The sequence below is a fragment of the Leptosomus discolor genome, chromosome Z (assembly GCF_034619465.1).
Source record: "Leptosomus discolor isolate bLepDis1 chromosome Z, bLepDis1.hap2, whole genome shotgun sequence".
Lineage (NCBI taxonomy): Eukaryota > Metazoa > Chordata > Aves > Leptosomiformes > Leptosomidae > Leptosomus > Leptosomus discolor.
The window spans coordinates 32,121,960-32,140,022 of NC_141419.1; the positions used below are offsets into that span (position 1 = coordinate 32,121,960).

Sequence of the window (18,063 nt, forward strand, 5' to 3'; positions counted from 1 at the left end):
GCTTTCTCAAGAACAAACCATGGAACACCGTCAAGAAAACAGCATTCACAATAAACACGGACAACAGCACAGCAAGAACTACAAATTTTGAGAACACAAAAAACAACATCAACCTAAGACAAGACTTTAAAATGTTATGTACCTACTACATATGCCAGATACACATACTTCCTACGATTTGGATGGATTGTAGTGGCACACATATCCTAATCTAGAGTACATAACTACTCTCCAATTAAGGATAAAAGGATTAAGTCCAAAGGCACTATTTTAAATTTTTCTTTTACCACAAAGTTGTGAGGTGTTCTGAAGTCCAAGATGGGCTTGAAGCCCCCTGACTTTTTCAGGATCAGGAAGTACCTTCACTAAAATCCTTTCCTTGTTCCTCTTGTAGTGCAGGCTTTATAAATCTGCATTTAGAAGGGAAAAAAAATCTGGTTCAGAAGAGCAGAAAGACTTTAAGTATGCCATATCACTTCAGTCTGTGCTTTGAGCGCCTTGGACTAATAACAGTAGTGCCTCAAAACAACTCCAGTAAAAAAGCTGAAGGGGCCAGTGCCTGGAATAAAAAGAAATAATACACAAGTATACTAATATACTGAAAATGTGTATCTTCTACTTCCAAAATTGCTTGAACAAGTACATGCATATACTGCAGATCTTTCAGTTGCATTCAGTTCTTCCCTAGCATATTCCTGCATAATGATCACTTTTTGGTTTTTGAAAAACAAACCCAGGTTTTTTTCCTCCCCCAAAAGTATGTTTACTTAATCTATTCTTTCTGCATTTCATATGGCGTTTCCATTACAGACTGTTTTCAGAGGAACCCAGAAATTTCTTGTAACACCTAACTGTGGGATTTTTCATTGTAATGTTGTATTTTTTTATAGCAACTGAAGCATCAAACACCTTCACAATCAAACACCTACTACAATTGCACTGGTACTGCAAACTCCAACGAAAACTGTTGAAATTCTGTGCATTGAGCCGAAAATCCTAAATTTGTGCAGTTTTGAGAAACCACAAAGATTCTACAAATGCTGCAAACTGTATCAAATTACTTACTGGCTTAATTTTGCAACTGCAACTTCAAAGACAGTCAGTAAACAAAAAAATTTAGAACAGACCATCATTGGTTTATCAACAATAAAACAGACCAAAACCTGAAAAACATTTGATGTATAAGAATTTTTATGTACTGAAAATATAAAGATTAAATGTTTGAAATTTAACAACTTTTAGGACAACTCAAATTCAGAAGTATGACAGTCAAAACTGAGTTTTGAAAAATAAAGATTAATACCATAGAAAGCTTTGGGAACACAATTATTTGCAGCAAAGCTGCTTTTTTCTTCTTAATAATGAAAATGTATAACAGCTCAAAAAATGAACCACAGTTCAGTTTTAAAGATCTACCCCTTACATCAAAACAGACATTCATCCCTTAGCTTATTTGTTGTTTTGTTTTCAGAGTTCCCAGGCAAACATTTAGTGAAACATCAACTGCCAATGTAGGGAGTCAGTTCTGAGATAGGCCTGCATGTAGAAAAGTCACACAGTAAAAATGGAGATCTCTAAAAAAAACTGTTGTGACCTTTCAGAAAGAGTGGGAATGAAGACATCACGGTGCTGAGAACTCTTCCATGCCCCTCACTTCCTCTCCCATTAGACACTGTCAATGCAGAATTTGCCAGTTTTGGACATAAAGGTAGCTGCACAGCTAACTTAGAATCATAGAATCACAGAATGGTTTGGGTTGGAAGGGACCTTAAAAATCACCTAGTTCCAACCCCCCTTCCATGAGCAGGGACACCTCCCACTAGACCAGGTTGCTCAAAGCCCCATCCAGCCTGGCCTTGAACACTGCCAGGGAGGGGGCAGCCACAGCTTCTCTGGGCAACCTGTGCCAGGATCTCACCACCCTCACAGGGAAGAACTTCTTCCTAATATCTAATCTAAATCTCCCCTCTTTCAGTTTGAAGCTGTTACCCCTCGACTTATCACTACACTCCCTGATAAAGAGTCCCTCCCCATCTTTCCTGTAGGCCCCCCTGAAATACTGGAAGGCTGCTGTAAGGCCTTCCAACTATAAAGCAGAATGAAGGTAGACCACTTCTTGGTTTTGTTCATTTTGAAGTAACCACTTTTGCCAGAATTACTTCTACTGAAATATTTATTCCAAGCTGACACTAACTGATGTTTCAGGATTCAGACACCCGAGTTACCCTGTGTCAGCCAAGCATTTCATTGCCTTTGCAACAGCTCTTCTATCATGAAAATCAAGAGAGAGAATGCTTTTTAAATACCAATTCAATTTAGTTAAAATGACCTTGAGTTTACTACAAACAGAACATGTTCATGGCAATTACAGGTCACCTGAAATCTAGGTAATTAATCAGGCAGCTGAACACTAGGATTAACACTTTAAAGTAATTTTTTAAAAGTCATTAGGCTGTATTCAGCCTAAGCAGCCAGGGTATTAGAAACTAAAAGTGCAGCTCTTCACATACAATTTCAAAGGGTTTTCTAATTTTTGAACTACTTGCACTACTGTGCTGAGAATACAAGTGCTCAATTAAGTGTCATTTCTTAGCAGAAGAAAAGAGTCTTAAGGCTTGACTGAATGACCATTCATCCTGTCCACCTCCCTTGAAGTTACTAATACAGAGGTTTCACTTTAACAAAAACATAACAAGGTTGTGCATATTGCTATCACTATTCGATCCAATAAAAAACTAAAACTGTTGGTTTGGGTTTTGGTTGGGTTTTGGTGGTTTGGTTTTTTTGGTTTTTTGTTTTGTTTTGTTTTGGTTTGGTTTTTGTTTTTGTTTTTTTTTTATTTATTTTTATTTTTATTTTTTCCCTGGTGAACAAGGGTGCTTACTAACAACATTTGAACTGCCACAAATATTTTTGGCCTCATTTTAAATGTTACTGTATTCTTTCTTGTTGTCTTTAAACATTTTTTCTTCTTATTGACAATGGAAAATACCCTTGTTTCAACTGTGTCTTTTAAAAACTGTTTCAGTATACAACTAGGAACACATATGCCTTAGAATTAATTCAAGAATAAAAGGTATTTAAAATGAAATGTATATTATTAATATGTCAAATGCTGTCACAGCATTCTCTCCTTGTAATTACATTGGACAACTGTTTAGAATTATTGTACCAACATGGGCAACACAGGTAAAAACCAAACAAACAAAAAACCAAAAAAAATCCCACCAAACCCCAACCACCACCAAAGTTAAAGTTGCCAAATGAGAATATTAAAACATTACCCCAACCAACTCAACTTCTAATCTCAGAAAGATATAGTTCCTTTTGCATGAAGCTTTAATAAATTGCTTCACCTCATCAGGACAGCTTTCCTTTTTGGCATATCACACCAACACCAACAAAGTTTCCTTCTCAGGCAAGTTATCCTTGCTCTCATCTTCCAACCAAATACAGTAACACACTGCTCTGCCAAGGATTTTTGACCTTTGTATATTATTCTTTATCACACATTAAACTTAATAATGTAGCTTTGATTTCTACATTATAGTGCTGTGTTGAGAAAGCAGTGGATACACCTGCCAAGTGAATTTTTGAAAAGGTAACTAACATGCAAAATCTTAAAAAGTAAATAAAAATTTTCTTTCCCAAAAAAGATCGCAAATTTTGGACCTAACAGGATGAACACAATTTACGCCAAACCTTTGTTAATTACAACCTTATGCCAAAACCTGCTCATATATATTGAAGTAAGGATAATAGTCCAGATTATTTTGTATCCACTATTTGGAAAAATGAAACTTTCTTTTATAAGGTGGATGTCAATAAACTGCTTGTTGCTCTGACAGATCTTTGAAGAAATCATTGATTACAGTGTATCCTACTCAGAATCTCCTAAGCAACCTGAATATTTCAACTAGTGGAAAATGTGTCTGCTAAGCTATTAAACTAGCCTGATAAGAAGGATATCATATCATTCCTCTACAACTAGCTGACAACAGTAATTTGCAGGCAAATTATAAGTGTTGCTGGTTTAGCAGTAAAAATAATCCTAAATCAATGATTTTAAAAAATCTTTCAATATCATAGTATCTTCAGTTCAGAGGGGATGCCTTACACCATGATTGTAGAGTGCAACGGAGCTCAGTACTAAAACTCCCGAGCCAGGTACATGAAGGTTGAGAAGTGAGAAAAAAAAACAAAACCAAAACCACCAAAACACACACCACCACAAATTCAGTTATTTGGTCACGTATCACATTCCCCTGTAATGCTGTCTCCAGGAAACACTGTAGATAGAAATAGCTGGGAAATCTTGCCGCTCACAATGCTGACATACCCTTCATCAACAGCTGACTGCTTAAACTGGATAGCAAGAGGTTCAAACCCACACCCGCACCTGAGCCCAGCGAGTGCAAGTCTTTTTGGGAAGTACATCTGGCTGACTATTCCCAAGAACCAATGATGATATCAAAGGACAGGGCTCTCACAGAAGTAAAATGCAGTATCCAATTTATCAGCACACTCATAGGCTTTGTCTCTAAATGCACACTGTAATAATTGTTAATTTCAGAACAAAAGTAGTCCCATATCTAGTTGGATATTATCTTGTGAAAGCTTTGTTTTTCAGGTGGAAGTAACAATTTTTTAAAAAAGCATGCAACTTCTTTATCAGTTAAAAGGGGTTTAGTGTAATTAAACATGCTGTAACTTCAGTACTCAAAAGCCTGATCATAAGACCACTTAGTTTCTCTAAGGTGGCAGTCATAGTAAGATTTAAAATACTCTACATAACGATTTCATTGAAATTAACCCATTACTGCTTTTATAAAACTACGGATTCATAAAAAGATGGCAACAGCACACTACAGAAGAGAGATGCATAGGTGAGGAAGAAAATGATACCAAATATATTAAAAGTGGTACCTACTTAGAAGCAGTTTCAAAGATACTTCTCAACTACACAACAACCTGAAGCTACTTCGTGCTAGAACAATGACTACTGAAAGATATATTCTTTTTCCCCTCTTTTCTTTTCCTCCATGTGTAACAAAGTTGTGCTAGCTCTCCTGTACAGTCAGTCCAACCAGTTTTCAGTACTGACTACAACTTTCACAAGCAGTGAAGAGAACACTTAACATCAGAACATTTAAAAAAATCAGAACAATTAAAAAACATCAGAAAGGCTGGATGAGAGAGGCAAAAGCATACTACCAACTACTTTCCTGTTAAAAAGGAGGTTAGATTTGAAATTGACAGTATCAACTCAGTAAAATGAGAAAAAAAAAATTGTAAAATGATTGAGTAAATAATTAGACAAAAAAACATTATCTTACGAGCTTCCCATCAGTAGCGTTCTTCTAAATTTATAGGTAATATGAACCAAACTTCTATAAGAATAATCAATTTATGATACAGCTATTTTTAAAAATCTGACATGGAAATGCAAAACTACAAAAAGCTAAGTATTCAGCCAATTAAAGAAAAGTAACACCTTGCCAGTTACATTGACTTAATTTCTATCCCACATAATGGTATATACATTAGAAAACATTAACAGAAAGAAATCTAGAGATTTCATGCTACAGACATGAACAATAAAGACTATCATGAATGGAGGATAACCAAATAATAAAGTTTTTATGAGAATATGTATTTTCAATCTGCTGATGCCTCAAAATTTTAAATGAAATATCAGTTTCTGTCTTAGAAGCTTCAAACTCTGAAATTTAAGCACAGTAATCCTTTTATCAAGTTGACTTTAAGAGTCCACTGAAATTAACTTTTCACATCTTTACCGGTTACCTAGAAAACTCAGATGCACAGTCATAATATTCATATACTAGGTTTAAGCAAAAGTTACTGTCTCAGCTTACATACCACTTTTCACAATGGTAACAAAGTTAGTGGAGATTCAGACTACAACCAGAGACCAAGTTAGAAGCCTAGAAAGACTAAGCCTATTTTTGTAAGAGAAAATAATTGAACATACAGATATTCAAATGAAAATTTTAACAACAAAGGAAACATGAAGTAGTGTGCACTTAAGCATTGTCTTTAAAGTGTTTCCAAACAGGAATTCGTTAAAAAAACAGGTTTTCAGGCAGCAGTATCAATATTCCCTTGTAACCTTTCTCCTCCCCTTCTCCCTCACATTTTTTCCTCTTTATTCTATCTCCCATAATCCTGATTACACAGTCTTTGGAACACAAACTGCATCTTATACGGCTGTATGGTATCTTCACGATACTAGACAAGTTAAAATCAGCAATTATCTACCAATTTTATCTTCTTAGTAAGTTAAGAAATGTTTAGAGAACAGATGCAAAAGGCTGCTAGGATAATATTAATTTTAAAATAAAAAATCTTAACACATATATATATATACTTAATGTACAACTAAGAAGGAAAAAAAAAAAAAAAAAGGCAGGCAAATGCCTGAAACGTATAAACCCTAAAAATGGAAAAATTTACTATGCAGAGAGAGAAGTGGAACAGTGGAAGCAAACAAAAGCCTTATCAGGGGATGGAACGGGTATGAGGGAAATTTCAAGAGCTAACCCAAGCAAGGAAAGAAAAAGCATTAAAGCTACACTCAAATGACAATGAAAGTCTACATTATAACTTGTCTCCAGCCAAGTATTTATATACAATACATACAAGCCTCTCCCAGTGAAGACATCTGAGGGGATATTTGGAAAAGGTAAAAAAATTTTAGTTAAATCAAATAGCTAGGCACCTGAGGTTTTCACCATTTTGGACAAATTTAAGATAATCTATTAGCACCTATCTAGCACTCCAATAAGAGAAGAAAATTTGTATTTTTTTTTTTTTTAAATAGTATGTATATCTACATGACTGCTCTAGAAACATGTTTATATTAAAACTACATATACACACACTTTTATATACATTTAACTTTAGAGGACTGAAAACAGCTTCCCCCAAAAGCTCACAAGAACCAAAAACTTCACCCATTTCTTCAAAGAATCTGATTAGAATTTTTTAACAGTAGCAGTTGTGCTGCTGAATAGTCTGTCACCTTCATGAATTACACAACTAAGTTTTATTAGCTTGCCACTTGCTAGAACTAGAAAAATTAAACACTAACATCAGCAAAAATAGCATTCACTACTTTAAAAATGAATCTTAAATCCTCTCTTCTGTAAATAAAACCCTTGTATTTCTTGATTTACACGCATAGCAGGTCTCATATCCATACATCTTATCTACTTTATTTGGATTAGTCAACTTTTGCTGAATGTTTAAGTTCTTTCAGGTTGGATATTGAATGTTAATGGGGATGGCTGGATGTCAGTTTCAACTGAATACTCTAGAACTACATATAAATAAAGTAAGCCCTCAATACAATGGAAAGTTGAAATTGAGAGAAAACTGTCCTAGTTTATCTTCTACTTGAATTCTAAAGACAATCCAGCATTTATATATTGTGTATTTTAGGCCTTATTGTCCTTGTTTTGGCTAGAATAAAGTTAAATTTTCTTCCAAGTACCTGGCACAGTGCTGTGTTTTGATTTAGTACAATAATATTGTGGATAACAGACTGATATTTTAGTTGTTGCTAAGTAGTGCTTATCCTAAGTCAAGGATTTTTCAGCTTCTCATACTGCCCTGACAACAGAGGCTGAGAGTGCACAAGAAGCTGACAGGAGATACAGCAAGGACATGACCCAAACAAATCAAAGGGATATTCCATGCCAGTACATAAACTGGGGGGAGTTGTCCAGGGGACACTGTGGCTCGGGGAGTGGCTGGGCATTGGTCAGCAGATAGTGAGCAACTGTATTGTGCATCACTTGTTTTGGCTATTTTTTAATTATTTTCCCTTCCTTTTCTGTCCTGTTAAACTGTCTTTATCTCAACCCATGAGTTTTACTTTTTCTGATTGTCTCTCCCATCCCACTGAGGGGAGGGAGTGAGTGAGCAATTGTGTAGTGCTTAGTTGCCAGCTGGGGTTAAACCACAACTTGTAACAACTAAGGTTTTGCTCACAGTGTTAATTGAGCCAGCTGTAATTATGCTTAATTAGAATTTTCTACTGCTGCTCTCAAGCACAATTTATGAAGGATAACAATACAGTAAAAACACATAGTAAACAGATTACTTGCTGCAGCTAAATCTGTGGTATGTAAGAAACTTCTATAGTTTAAGTACTGTGTCCTCCTTCAACTAGGCATAATGGTATTAGTATAACATGCCAGACTACCTTTTTACCTTTCTTAATTTTTTATGATTTTTTTTTTTAATTTTACCTTTATTTTGAGTGAAAGTTAAAAAAATGAAATGGCATAAAAACCTACTAGGAAGTGAAAACACACACATTGCTACATCAAGTAATATGTAAATTATTTACCTTGGTTGCGATGTCAGCTTTATAACGGTCTTGCGTGGCAAAGAATCTTGGGAAGACTGAACATCATCCTACAAAAGAACATCTTTGAATATGCTTTTGAATATAGTTAAATGCGTAATATATGGGCTCTGTCTATTGTATGAACTTGATGAAGTACAAAACCATGCTAGCCATACCATGAAGAGAAGCCTATTTTAGAGCATTACACAGAAAAATGAACCAAAGAAGTTCATAAACTAAGAACTTCAGATTGACAAACAAAAAGCCTCACTTTGAACAATTCATTGAGAAAACTGTGCTTTCATTAAATGACTCTTACTAGACACCAATATCAAACTGTCACCCCATTTTTTAATTTTTGCTTAAAAACATCACAATTGCCAACTTCCTTCAAATTTTGCAAATACTTATCATACATTTTAATTAACTTTCTCAAGCTATAAATTTACTCTCTGAAACCCTACACTCCTGTATATTTGTCACAAGGATGCAGAGTTTAGTCTTCTGACTGATCTCATTGTTACCTTATTGTACATAAAAAATTTTTTCAAAAAACATAATTTGGATGTGTGTATGATGTTTATGTGATGGAAACTAATTGAGGAATTATTTCACAATATTGATGAATTCTTATTTTCCATATAAACTTCAAAAAGTTTCTCTCTTTTCTTAACTACAATATGACTCAGGGCTCACTTCCAGTGAGAAAAGGTAGTGAACAGCCATTGCTGTCACTATTGCATTAGTCTTTTAAGAGAATAGCCAGGCTATTCACGTACTGTTACATTCCTATTGGTTCATACAATGGTGACAACTACAGATGTTGCAACTGAAGCGCAAAGCTCCCAGTTCCTCAGAAAACTCCAAAACACCCTCAAAATCATGTTTTTCAAACCCAACTATTGTCCCTTACATGAAAGTTTTATTTCTGCACTCAAAAAAATAAGACTAATATACAGGAATGGTGCAATGGTTGCATAGCTTTACTTTTATAGGTTGGACCTCATTGGTTGAATCATTTGGGAATCTCTAAGTTTTGTCTATTTTTCACTTGTCTTCCAAGCAAGCTAGTTTTTGTTTGTTTATTAATGTAAAGTCTGAAAAAGTAGCACAATGTACAAAGTACTCAGTTATTAGCTGAAAAAAACATGATGCTTTTGTGTATAACTAATAGTTAAGAATACCAGAAAAACAGTGCAAGCAGTGTCATTCTGGAACCCTTCCATCACGTCTTATTTCCAGCTTCCTTTTTTCTGGCTTCAAGAAGGGCAATTTTTCCCTGTTATAGACCTAATACCTACTGGAACGCTGCTACAGTCTCTTGCTCTGTCCCTTTGACAATGCACTCTTTCCTTCTGCTTCCTTCAAAACCAGCCACTTTCAATCTTAAAGTATTCATCGTTTGTCTTTCTCATTTCTCTCAGCATTCATTCTGAATGCCCATCTCTGAGCAATCCTTGATGTCACTCACCTTCTATCAGCTGCCAAAACATATCAACAGTATTTTTAAACAAGTGCCTTTTCTACTTGCTCAAGGCTTGCAAAAGGGTTTTTGTAAATATCCTGAAGTTCTCCCATTAGCATTTTACAAATCCCACATTAAAAAAATTTCAGGTTTTGGTGGTAACCAAAGTATAGTTGTCATATTATCTTTATGATATGCTGCAGTTACTCTATATCATACAGATAAATCATAATCTACTTATGTAATGACCTTCTTTTTTCACCACATTTTATATAGATACAATGAATTCACTGAAGCAAGAACTTTCTTTTTCATTTCTGCTTTCACAGTGGTAATAGTGGGTTTGACTTAGTATGCTCCTATGCAACATACAGTTTAAACAGCAATTAGTACTTTTACAGTCCAGTGGTATTATTCCAGACTCATAAAGAACAGGAACAATGGAAGTCTAGTAAAATGTAACATCACAATATCCTCCAATGTAATTCAGAGCACTGCCCCATGAACAACTTTAAAATACTCTACCTTATGAAGATGCATATTCACTTTGTTAAGCTTTCCAACCAGGAGAAAAATGACATGTGTGGCACACACTCACATAGCACACACATGCACATATATATTAGTATCAAACTGGTAAAATGTATAAAGAACTACTTGAACTTTTTCTTTGTTTGTTTAAAATACACCCCAGGATGCCATTGGCCTTGGCCACGAGGGCACATTGCTGGCTCATGGTCATCCTGCTGTCCACCAGGACCCCCAGGTCCCTTTCCCCTACGCTACTCTCCAACAGCTCAGTCCCCAACCTAGACTGGGTACATGGGGTTGTTCTCTCCCAGATGCAAGACTCTACACTTGCGCTCGTTGTATTCATTAAATTTCTCCCTGCCCAGCTCTCCAGCCTGTCCAGGTCTCTCTGAATGGCAGCACAGCCTTCTGGTGTGTCAGCCACTCCTCCTAGTTTTGTGTCATCAGCAAACTTGCTGACAGTGCACTCTGTTCCCTCATCCAGGTCATTGATGAACATATTGGATAGTACTGGTCCCAGTACCAACCCCTGAGGGACTCCCCTAGATACAGGTCTCCAACTAGATTCTGCCCCATTGACCACAACTCTCTGACTTCTTTCCTTCAACCAATTCACAATCCACCTCACTACCCGATCATCCAGTTGCTCAGTTTAGCAGCGAGGATGCTGTGGGAGACTGCGTCAAATGCTTTACTGAAATCAAGATAAACCACATCCACTGCACCACCATCATCTATCCACCCGGTTATGTCTTCATAAAAGGCTATCGGGCTGGTCAAATATGACTTCCCTTTGATAAAGCCATGTTGACTGCTCCTAATGACCTTCTCAACCTTCATATGCCTAGAGACAGCACCGAGGTGAAGTTGTTCCATCACTTTTCCAGGGATGGAGGTGAGGCTGACCGGTCTATAGTTTCCAGTGTCCTCCTTCTTGCCCTTTTTGAAGACTGGAGTGACATTTGCTTTCCTCCAGCCCTCAAGCACCTCTCCTGTCCCCCATGACTTACCAAAGATGATGGAGAGTGGTCTAGCAATGCCTTCCACCAGCTCCCTCAGCACCCATGGGTGCATCCCATCAGGGTCCATGGATTTATTTATGTCCAGCTTGCATAATTGATCCCTAACTCAGTCCTCATCAACCAAGTCAAACTCGCCCTTTATCCTGACTTCCTCTGGGGCCTCAGGGGTCTGGGGTTCCTGAGGACAGCGCCCAGCAGTATAGATGGAGGCAAAGAAGGCATTCAGTAACTCTGCCTTCATTGTATCCTCTGTCACCAGGGCACCTGCTTCATTCAACAGTGGGCCTACATGGCCTCTAGTGATAGTTTTGTCTGTAAGGTATTTGAAGAAGCCCTTTCTGTTGTCCTGTCCTTGAACTCCCTTGCAAGTTTTAACTCCAAGGAGGCCCTAGCTTTCCTAGTTGCCTCCCTACATCTTCTGACAACAGTCTTTTATTCCTCCCAAGCAGCCATCCCCTCCTTACAAGATCTATAGACTCTCTTCTTCCACTTGAGTTTACCCATTAGTTCCCTGTTTAACCATGCAGGGCCCCTGGCTCCCTTTCTTGATTTCCTACCCACTGGGATGCGCCGATCTTGAGCCTGGAAAAAGTGGTCCTTGAATATAAACTAACTCTCTTGGGCCCCTTTACCTTCTAGTACCCTGTCCCATGGGATTTCCCCTAGCAATTGCTTGAAAAGGCCAAATTTGGCCCTGCTGAAGTCCAGGGTTGTGATCCTGCTTGGTATTCTGTTCCTACTACACAAGACCCTGAACTCCACCATCTCATGGTCGCTGCGGCCAAGGTTGCCCTCAACCTTCACTGCTTCAACCAGACCCTGCTTTTTAGTATAAGATCCAGCAGTGCTCCTCTCCTAGTTGTCTTATCCACCATTTGGATCAAGAAGTTATCACTGATGCACTGAAGGAACCTCCTGGACTGCGAATGGCTAGCTGTATAGGCCTTCCAGCAAATATCTGGGTAGTCAAAATCCCCCACAAGTACCAGGGCCTGTGATTGTGAGGCTGCTGTCAGATGCCTGTAGGCGGCCTCATCAACTTCCTCATCCTGATCAGGTGGCCTGTAATAGCCACCCGCAACAGTATCTCCCATGCTAGCCTGCTCCTTAATTCTCACCCACAAACTCTCAACCCACTCCTCATCCACCCTTGGCCAGAACTCAATCCATTCTAATTGCTCTCTCACATAAAGAGCAACTCCACCTCCTCGCCTTGTTGGCGAAGTCAAATTTCAGGACTGCATACTATTATATATTCACTGACTATATGCATGTCACTGAAGTCACCAACAAATTTATGCCCACAAGAAAATTAGAACACCTGGTTTTAATATGTGATTCATAAAGTGGAACAAAATAAGTCCACTTTAGATGTGTGGAGATTTTTCAGCATTAACTGCTGAAGCTTTCACTTTCTACTTTCCAACATCTTCAATTATCACTGTTTATATTAAGTAGCAGACTTTTGAGCAAGTATAATAAATTTCATTCTGACTTTTCCCAGGCCACTCAAACTGTATTGAAAAGACATAGTTCACACTTTATTTTTAGAGAAAATCAAGAGAGATAGCTCACCATCTTCAGGAATGGAGTTGATGTGTCATAATTATAAGCACCTTTATCCTTTAGGACAAGAATATGAGCAGAGTCAACTATCACTTTCTTCAAGTTCATTATTGAATGGAAAAGCCTGTTAAAAGTTTTGAAGTCCTAGTTAGTTTTCAGTTGGTTTTATTCAATGTGATAACATCAAAATTTAAAAATATTAAAGAGCTCAAAAGTATGTTACAGAAAAATAAATGTGATTTTTAATATCAGTATAGCATGAAATTAAGAACAGCTAGTTTCAATGGGTGACCAGACTGCAAAATGCAGAAATATTTTTAATTTCATTATTTTCCTGCCTTGCATGCTTAAACTCCACCTCACTGTTATGTTACAAAACGTATACCCTCAAAATACCAAGTACTTTTTCAAAATGCTAATCTTAGGAAAGTTTGTGTTTTATGTTTCATTTCCAGTATCTACAGTGGCAACAAGCCTGAAATGCTCGTGTCGAAGTCAAGATTGCCTTTAAGCAGAATTAGAAAAGCAATCAGAAACACAAAAATTTAAATTACCATTATTTCCATTGCTTCAGCCAACATCTGGTTTACAAATTCTTAAATAGAGAGCTGCGCAATTTTATTTTTAAAGTGAAAAAAGCAAAACCAACTGCATAACCAAGTTCTCTACCCATCAACCATCTACCATCATCTAACTCAATATGTACATATATTTTTTCTGAATAAATAATTAAAGCATATATGTACATACATAAACATAAATACACATATATCATACGGTCGTCTTCAAAAAAAATCCCGCAAAGCAGCTAGCAGAACGGTTTGTCAATACTGAGAAAGCAACTACCCATCAGATATAACAGCAATAAACAACAACAGACAAATTAAGTAGAAGACTGGCAACATGAAAAAGATTTCCCACATGGAAGAAAGGTAGGTTACAAAGGGCATGGCATTTTCCAAATAATATATACTTAAATTAGCATGTATCTTGATCATTGCTTAGCACAGGCAGATATAAAATGTTCTCCTGTACGATAGTTACTGCAGAAAATAGCAGCCATGTTATTAAAGAAATCTTGGTATTGTGTCTACCTAGTTTCTTTTGAAACCTCAGAAATTTTGTTTGGACATCAAATTCCTACTTCAGAGGATTAAAAAAATATTTCATAAATGAAGAGCAGGGGTAATCAAATCCACTTTTCTTGTAAAGCACCACTACCCTTTCAGTACCGAGTATGCTGCTAGCTATAGCAAACCTTTATCTCCACATAAATACCTCTGCTGTAAAAAAGCAAAGGGAAACTAAGACTTAAGTTTATATATTTATAATAAATTACCTAGTGCCATAATCCACAACTACCCAATCTTTAGATGTTCCTGTAATAGCATCATGATGCTGAAAGAGTCCAAGGTTCCTCCTAGCTTCTGTCAGCAATTTATAGTTCTCTACTGAAGGAAATACACTCATCTTCTCAGATCTACTGGACTGTACCAAAGCCAAGGAGTAGAGGATTTCAGCTGCCCTGGAATTGCAGAGAAGAATTGAATATTTATACAGGTTTAAAAAGCAAAAAGCAACACACACTCTACCAGAAGTATAAACTGCTATTTTTGCATCTTTCTTCATATCTAGTTCCACAAGTTCTTTAAACCTTAATCTTGTACTTTTTAGCCTGTTTCTAGCCTCAAACGGTTAAAAATCACTGCTGCACTTCATCAACTAGTTTGACTCTTGTAAGCTTCCTGCAAGGCTTCAGCGATAGAAAAGAGAGCTTTAAAATAAAACTGTGACAGTACAAAGTAACATATCGTTTTCACAAATGTGTGAGGTATACAGATCTGATCTTAAAATGATACAGTAAGGATAGACTGCCTTACAAGAGACATACAATTCCCACTTCAAAAAGCAACTTACTAAACAAAGTTATCTTAAAGAAATAGATTTATCTGTACACTCTTTATAGTATCTGTTCTGCCATTTGTTCTTTAGGCAAACTAAATTCTCCTAAAGACTTAAGCAGTTTACACCCCTGCTCACTATACATTCACCTGAACAGTGAGAACACTGGATTCAAAAACCCTTAGACTGAACAGAATGCAGAGCCCTTCTCACCTACTTCTTATGCAAAAGCCTAGCACTAAAATATTATCATTAAGTTCTCATTTGCTTTATGAGAATTTATATTTATTTTACAAAAAAAACCCCACCAAACAAATGCTGTAATTGACAGTCATTATGAAAATCTGACTAACAAAGATGCCTGTAGAAATTCTGGGAAACCATCTGTTAATTTTTTTTCCCCTCTCTTCTTTTCCTAAAGTGTTACAGTTCTGTTTTTGTAAGTTTGAAAAGTGTCAGACTCCTTTTCAAGCTTTATTTGAGCTTAATAAAGGTTTATCAAATGTTTGAAGAAAGCAAGAAGAAACAGATTAATGTTAGAAAAATCAAAGAAAGCAAAATAATATATGTTCTTGAAATAAACATAAAACTAACTTGTAAGCAGGTCAATAAAATTAAAAAAAAAATAAAAACAAACCAAACAAAAAAGGAAAACGTTAACTTTTACATTTACCCAAGCTGTCAGTCATGTGTTCATATTTAAACTAGGAACAACAACAGATTTTAAAATCATTATCAACCTGAATTTTCAGACTGTGCATTGATATTAACTGTTAACATGAAAAATACCTTTGGATTCAGTTTGCCCTCTTTGTCTTTACGCATCACATAGGTGACAATTACGTAAAAACTGGAAGTAGCATGTGCCAAACCAAACTAAAAGGCAGGCCATACATATAACTGCTCAATTTTCATGTTGTCAATATCTGAGGAACAGAATGAGATTTTGCTCTTACAGTTAACTGCTCAGAAGCTCCACGCAAAATCAAGGTGTTAAAAGTTGTGATTTTTTTTTTTTACTAGTGCACTTAAGCTTAACAACTGTGATTTTAATCTTGCTTAGTCCAAATTCATACACCTATGCATTCTTCCTACTTTGTTGTACTATAGCTTAACTTGAAAGAAGAACAAGTATATTGTAGCTAAAAAGGCATCAGATGCACATTCATCAAGTGGAGAAACCCTGTCTGAAAGTGTTTTACCTTTTTTAAAAAAAATTTTACTTAGCCACTAAACACTGACTCAATTGTAGCTAAGAAGCAGAAAACACAAAAAAATTAAGTCCTCAAAATACAGGTTAGATTTCCCTCCCCACAGTGCACCTCAATCTTTATTTTTTTTTTAAATAGGGAAGTCCATTATGAATAAACAAGGTAATAACCTTAAAATCCAAAGGAATAACATCACAATGAAGCTATACAGTAAGCACATTTTCAGTTCATACTGCTCTCAGAACTTCACTTTAAATCCATTTTGTCTATAAGGAACACATGGAATTCTTTTGCCCTTCAGAAAAGTTAACTGATACTGTTTTACAGATCCATTCAGTACATCAGTCTCTTAGACGCAGAATTTTTCTTTCAAGTTTCAACATTATTCTAAACATGAAAATGGTTCAATAGTCAAAGATGAAGGACACTCAGAAGTGAAACCACACAAAACATTACACTGGAGAACTTATAAGTAAGCATTTACCCCTCTCTAATTCTAATATCTTTCCATAAAAGCTGCATAAAGCCTTGGTTTTCTCACTTCCATTTCAAACTACTGCAGATTATCTGTAAGTAGTCACCACAGTTTTTTCACTTTGTTATAATTTGTCACTGTATCTCTACCTGATGGGACACTGCAAAGAGACCAAAATCTGCTTCACTGATTGCTCTAGGCCTTCACTAGGTTACCTTTAGGTCCACTTCATATGTAACAAATAATAAATAATTTTTCCAGGAGTTTCTGAACTCTCAAGATCTCTTCTATCCATCTGTACAGTTAGAAGTATCACTGCGGCTCTTGTTGTGCTTCTGAATTACTTCAGCAATCTTTTTGCAGACTTACCACACTTTTTCCCTGATTACATCTGTAAAGAATGAAATCACAGAATGCATTCCTAACTTGTCCCCAGCTATGCTGTTGTTCTTTGCATCTATCCATTATACATTAAACAAACTTCTGGTCACTGATTTCACCATCCTTCAAACTACTTCAATCCATCTGTCTATTGCTTGAGATTAAAAAAATCAATTACGTCTCAAATCAGCAATTATGTCAATCTCCGTTACTAAACCTTTAAACTTTCATGCACTATCTTTAACGCACAAACCCCAAACGTTTTTAAAAACAGGAAAACCCAAACAACCAACTCTATTCTTGCTTAAATGTCCAGACATCATAGCAGGTCCTGAACACTCTTTCCTGGCTATTAAGTAGCAGTGAAGTACTTCTTAATCCTGGTACTGCTGGAACTTAGAAGTATTCATCCTTGGTGAAGAATATACACATAGATATTTATCTCCTGATCATGGTTGGTTCCCCCATAAATATATATATATCTACACATATATATGCCCACCAGATAGAGAGATATAAGTTAGCTCAAAAAGAACCATGGAAAATTTAATCACAAGGTTGGGGTGAGGGTGTTATTAATTTAGAATGAGCATAATGTCAACAAACCCCCTAATTCTGCTGTTCTCACAGCTAATATGCCATCCCTGAAAATTCTTCAGGTCTCTGAAAGCAAAACTGCCAAAACCCCTGATATTAAATTGACAAGAAAGCATCTATACATTCTGTTCCTATATGTTATTCACAGAGGATAATGAAGGATGAAACACCTGCCTGGTACAGTTTTAGAAACATTGTTTTAATTCATAAGACTGAAGATTTAGTTTTCTTCCAGAGATTCTTTACCTGTAAGTCTAGCACCTTTTTCAGAAGTTAAAGGTCATTTTGAAATTCTTACATGAAGGAATCTTTCAACAGTGTTAAGTTGTAAATACTACAAATAAACTTGAAAGCAGTTTATATGAAGTTTTCTGCAATGTAAGTAATAAAAAACAAAAAAATGACAATAACGTAACCATTTTGAGAAAACAGGCTGTGGTAAAGATAAAAGAAAATTAAATCCTTGGTGTATTTTAACAGACAGAAAGGAACTTAATCATTTTCCATACTTTTGCCTAAGTAGAGAATTCAATTTCTTA

General features: G+C 36.2%; 1 protein-coding gene across 1 annotated transcript in view; it reads right to left on the reverse strand.

Annotated features, from left to right (window-relative positions):
- Positions 1 to 18,063, reverse strand: part of MAN2A1 (mannosidase alpha class 2A member 1) — a 126,694-nt gene that overhangs the window by 56,588 nt on the left and 52,043 nt on the right. The window contains exons 10-12 of the mRNA XM_086480083.1: positions 14,298 to 14,483; positions 12,968 to 13,082; positions 8,375 to 8,442 (exon numbers count right to left, since the gene is read on the reverse strand). Coding sequence (XP_086336209.1) covers positions 8,375 to 8,442; positions 12,968 to 13,082; positions 14,298 to 14,483 — 369 coding nt within the window. The remainder of the gene's footprint in view (positions 1 to 8,374; positions 8,443 to 12,967; positions 13,083 to 14,297; positions 14,484 to 18,063) is intronic.